Consider the following 6,000-nt stretch of genomic DNA (forward strand, 5'->3'; position numbering starts at 1 on the left):
CACCAGGTGTATTTTTTAACATAAATATATAAAAAATAATATAAAATATATAAACTAATTTTATCCTAAACCCCTACACCCTAACACAGTAATACACACGGGCCACAGCCGACCACTTCGAATTTCGACCTTCTGGTTTCTCTCTGTCTCTCTGCTTCACTTCGAACTTGGAATCCCTAGTTCTACTTTGAAAGATTTTTTTATTATTATTATGAATTTGAGTAACTTAAACTTATTGTAGGCCAATTATGAGTTGTAATATTTTGGTTACATTATTGTGGTTGTTTAATTCAGGATATTTTGTGGAAGAATTAAATTACTATTTTGGTCGCATATCATTTTAATTACTAAGGAAAATGTGCGTAAAAAATTGCAAGGTAAAAAAATAAATAGAAAGTCAAAATATGCTTGAGACCCATTTTGGACCCAAGACCCACCAGACCCATTGGGTCTGGGTAAAGGTCCAAAACTTTTAGATTCTGTGGGTCTGGGTCCAAATAAAAGATGCGGGTCTTGGTCTGGGTCTAATTGAACCCTGCCCTAGACCCGACCCATGCCCATCCCTACCCTTGATGTCACAGAAAATAATAAAGAAAAAGATTTTCTTTATTATTTCCTCACTTACAAATATGGATAATAAGAAAAGTTATACATCACCAAAAAGAAATACATAAAAATATGTGAAAAGAAACTCACAATTGAAAATATAAACTAATGACTAGATCAATTTTCAAACAATTATAAAAGCAAAGATTGACAAATATTCTTATCATCAATTTATAATTTCAAATAAAAGAATTAAAAAACTTAGAGAACGAATATTGTTTTTTAAATATTTTGGGGATCATAATTAGTTGGGATAATAAATAATTAAAGAGGTAAACATACACCATCTAATATCAATTCATAATTTTTTTTTATTGAAGTACTACTCATTATAGTATGCCTAAAAATCTCAATTACCAAGTGAAGTTAAATTAAACTACTACTCATGAAATACACCTATGAAATATACGTATGTATTTTTAAATAGATAAATAAATAATATAGCCTAGATCATAGTTTAAAAAGAGAGTTGTTAAATTATCTACCAAATACAAGATAAGATATCCTACTTCAACATAGTCCTTTATCGCAAACATTACTCTGTATACTAGAGCAATAATGCTATAAAAATCATAACACTCATCAATATTCACCATAAATATTACACTCTAAGTTAGATTTAAATACCTTTTGATGTTACTATTAATATTAGTATACTGTCGCACGCATCGCGTGCATAGTGCTAGTAACTAATATATAAACTATAGTACAAAAGCTAGCTCATAAGGTCGCGAGATTTGTCGTACTCATTAGACGCCATTTGTTGCGCTTATTAGGTGTAATATCATTTTTCTTTGAATATAATACAACTATAGAGTTGGGTTAACAATGAAAATCTTAAATATGATACATTGATTATTTAATAAATAGTTCGTAAAATTATAATTTTTGTACCACTGGAAAGTGTTTAAAAAGTACTTTAAAATAAGATCAATTTATATTATATTTAAAATTTTATATTAAAGTAACATATAAAAGGAAATATTGACTATACTAACATATTAAATATAAAGGAGGAACTTTTTTGAGAGCACATGAAGCTCCTCAAGATTTCGAGGTCATAGAGCGAGCCACGTACTATTGACATGTCATTCATTGTTATTTTTATCTTTTAAAAAATAGATTTTTACATAAATTTAAATACATATAAATTAAAGAGTTTTGGATAAGGGAAAATTAGAGTTTGGTTTTGAATAAACAATCTTAACTGCTATATATAAATTGTATATAACTTTTGCGATGACTTCATAATATTATAGGTTTTCTACCATTAGATATTGCTCGAAATATGCTTCAAAATAAGATTCATTTACAATACAATTCTACAATCAACTTATGAAATACAGAGCACAACGTCGGATTGTCATGTCATTAATTTTTCTTTTAGATCGTTTAAAAACATAGAGTTCTACAAAAGGCTAAGCTCAACTATTTGTGATGATAATCTTTGGTAAAAAAAAAAAAAAAGAGTTATCTTCTTGCAAGGAATCAGACAGAAATTCTCTTATAAAAACAAATTATACTAGGAGAAAAATCTATTCTCTATCACTTTTGATATCACCGGCACTCAAATTTGATAAATACAATGAGACTCCTAAGTTCTCTAACATTAAACGTACGATTCAGAATCGGAAAAAACTTAGTTTGTCATCCTTAACCGTTAAAAAAGATAATACTAATTTAGTCCCAAGGCTAATCGGATATGGACTAAACATCTAACTAGGGACTAACGTTTAACAAATTTCACCTTTTAGGACCTCTTATGTTTTCTTCCACCTATAATGAGTTAAGGACCTCATTCCAATTTTTCCAATGAGTTAACCTCACTATTAACTCAAATCAAATAACGTTTTGCAAAATTCACCTTTAAGGACATCATGAGATTTGTATAATATTTTTTGCCAACTGAAATTCAACAAAAAAAAAATTTCTCACTCAAAATTTTTTCATGATCACGGGCAACAAAATACTCAGTTTCTTTGTTTTAAACAGCAACAAATTAATACTTAAGATTTCTTCAGAAAGCTACAGCAAAATATTCTTCATTTTCTTCAATGTTCACTCAGCGATTATTCTGAATTTCTTCAAAGTTCGTAGAGCAAATATTCTCGTCTTTGTTCCCAAAAAAACCTTGCAACAAAAAAAATTAAATAAACATGAATTAATTACTAAATGGCTATATGTTACCGTGATCATAAAGTAATGCATAGAATGCTACACAAATGTGAAATGACAAATGAGGTATAAGATGGTGAGAAAAAATTCAGAAGTTAGTAACCTGATGGTTAAAAAAATGTAATTATGTAGCTCTTCCAATGTATGCACCTTATTCAGAAGTTAAATTAGATCCAATGCTGCTTTGTGTTCCATTTATGTTGATGAACTGTTGATTTAATCAATCTTAATGAATATAGTTACATGAATCAAACATTAATAATGAATTCTTAAAAATAAACAACTCACATGAGCTTGTTTTTGAAACCCATTAGGATACGTATATATCCCCACTCCCTTGTTGTGCATTGGAACCGACAAATGTGCAAGTTGAGTTGAAGGATTAGCTAACTTTTTCTTAGGTTGTTGCTTCTTTTGCTTATGTTGAGAAGGCCCAACTTGAGTATGTCCTTGTTCATGAGCAGGGATAGCTTGACAATGATCAATGGTAGTATCAACATGTCCTTGTTTAGGAGGGTTTTGACACTTTTTTTTTGTTATGACCCTCTTGGTTGCAATGGCTACATCTCTAAACAAGCCCTTTCTTTGATGCCTTCATTATGTCAACCTCTCCAATAGAAGACTTCCTCTCAACAGTTGGCCTATGTTGAAGTTTCTTAACAACATATGCCTCAATGGGGGGATAATTTGATGTTGGCCACTGTTAAGGGCCATTTAAATGTTCTAAAGGCCACTGGTAAGCCTTAAGAAACGATACCTTTGTGAAGCATTCAGCTACATAGTGTTCCGGATGTTCGATGACCTTCCAAATGGCTGCTACAACATGATGGCAAGGCACATCACTTAGCTGCCATGCGTTGCAACTACATGTCCTCTTTAGCAAGCTTACCACAAATCTTGCTTGGGTTGCTCCTTCTCTAACCCCATAAGAGAAGTGACAATCCCAAAAAGCAGACCATCCCCGAGCATCGACCTTTGCCTTCTCTAACTTTTGTTGAATTCTAGGACATATACCAATGTCTTTGTTAGCTATGAAATCCCTCTTCTTATGTAACCTTTCCATTAAACCCTCTCTGATATCTTCAAGCATAGTAATAATAGGCTTATGTATAGATGATAATATAAGCGTTGAATACCTCGCTCATTCATATTGTTGTCTATGCTATCACATTGGGATTGACGAGAAAGAAATGCCCTAACCCACTTTTTATAATTTCTTTTCATTAAATCTTGCTCTGCTTCTATAGATATAGATGAGAACAATTCCATGTTAGCTTTAAATTCAATTTGTGTAATGCTCTTAGCTACTTTCCAAATTCTTCTTCTGTTCAATAAAGCACCACCAAAGATCTGTCTAAGGTTACAATATACATGTCTGGCACAACATCTTGTTTCAGCCTTGGGCCAAATAATTGAAATAGCTTTTAAAAGTCCCTTTTGCTGATCTGACATGATAGTGTAACCACTCCCATCTATGGTCTCTAAATCATCAGCAAGTAGTTAAAGAAACCAGCTCCAAGTATCAGTATTTTTGACCTCAATACATGCCCATGCTATGGGAAACATTTGGTTGTTTCCATCCCTCCCCACAGCCACTAATAACTGACCTCCAAATGGGCCTTTCAGAAAGCATCCATCAATTCCAAAGAAAGTTCTACACCCTGCTAGGAAACCTTTCTTAATGGTAGCAAAGCACATGTACAATCTTTTAAACACATTGTCGTTAAGCTTGAATTTTACAGTGTTCTCGGGATTTGATCTTTTTATCTCAAGCACATATCTCGCTCTGAAGTAAAGAATATTGCTCTTTATACTCCCCAAGAATTAAATCTTGAGCCTTCCTTCTTGCTTCTAATGCGAACCATAAAGATGTTTTAACACCATACTCTAACCATATGGTGTCAACTATTTCTTGACACTTCATGTACGGTTGACTTTAAACTTAGTGTGGTATGTTTTTGCAATCCAGGCAGCACGTGTTTTTTTACAATAGAAATCCTCCCGCAGTTATGGTTTGGCACATAAGTTTTCACAGCGAATGTAGCTTTCCCACTATATAAGGAAGCCCATATGTACCAAAGGACAACCCTTCGCCTTACATCAACCCGCAATCCTCTTCTTATCATTTTTAGTGAAATTTATATCCCTCCCTTGGTTGAAACAGTATGTAGTGATGTCTTCTCTAAACTCTATAGCGTCCTCAAATTCTTGTCCTAAAAAGAAAGATGTGTTATTTTCAAAACTAATCAACATAAGGTTGTTTTGCTGCCTATGTACTTTAGGTTTTTTCTTGTGAGCTGGTTGTTGGGGAAGAAGGAAACCACATTCAGCATCTGAGTTACATGGACTATTTAGGTCAAACTCGTACTCATAATCACTAACCTCATTCAATGGATGCGTGCTACTCCTAGCAGCAACCCTATGTAATGACTTAATCTCATTCAAGAAATCTAGTTCATTTTTCTTATCATACTTAACCTTGCTCCTAGCATCTTAAACTTCGGCATCCTAGTTATCAGTACCCTCATCATCATAATCAATCTCATCAGTTAGATTAACGGCTTATTCATCTAATATGACATTATCATCTTCAGAGTCAATAGGTTCATCATCTTCATGTGTCCCAAAATCAATCTCACTTCCCTCATGACTAATTTTCCTTTCCAATGTCAGATTAGTAGACTGATTGTGACCCCCAAAATTTAGTTTAACCCCTTTTGATCCACTCTACACACCAACATAATTATCATATTCATGTTCAGTCCAAACATCAATGATCTTATATTGGTGAAGCAAACTAATAAACATAGTGAATGTAGTATTGTCATAACCTAAAAATCTAATACCATCAGTAATATCCTTTAATGGATCAGAGTAGTGAAGCTTAATCACATTAGAATACCCCAGAGAATTTATTACGTTCTTAAAGAATTGTGCATCAATGTCAAGTGTAAGTCATTGAACAACTTCACGTCACCACCCACATACCTCAACTTTGGATTATTTATCCACTTCCCGCCATGGTGAAATACAATGCACGGTGGAATATCCATTTTCATATCTGAAAAAAGACCCAATAATTGAACTCATTAAAATCACAATATAGATTGATCAACAATGAAAGGATCATATTTAGTCACCACAGATTACATAATCAATAAGTCACAATTGTGAGACATAAACATACGCAAAAATTTCCTCCAGCCAACACATTGTTTC

The 6,000-nt window shown here is 32.8% G+C and overlaps 1 protein-coding gene across 1 annotated transcript; it reads right to left on the minus strand.

The window, feature by feature from the left end:
* Window positions 1–3,349: 3,349 nt before the first annotated feature.
* On the minus strand, window positions 3,350–4,479 carry LOC125495734 (uncharacterized). The gene is made up of 4 exons (XM_048640541.1): window positions 4,389–4,479; window positions 3,918–4,262; window positions 3,539–3,861; window positions 3,350–3,481 (listed from the first exon to the last, which is right to left on the minus strand). Exons 1-4 carry the CDS (start codon window positions 4,477–4,479, stop codon window positions 3,350–3,352), a joined length of 891 nt encoding a protein of 296 aa, XP_048496498.1.
* Window positions 4,480–6,000: the final 1,521 nt, after the last annotated feature.

This window comes from Beta vulgaris, chromosome 3, assembly GCF_026745355.1.
Source record: "Beta vulgaris subsp. vulgaris cultivar EL10 chromosome 3, EL10.2, whole genome shotgun sequence".
In the NCBI taxonomy this organism is placed as follows: domain Eukaryota; kingdom Viridiplantae; phylum Streptophyta; class Magnoliopsida; order Caryophyllales; family Amaranthaceae; genus Beta; species Beta vulgaris.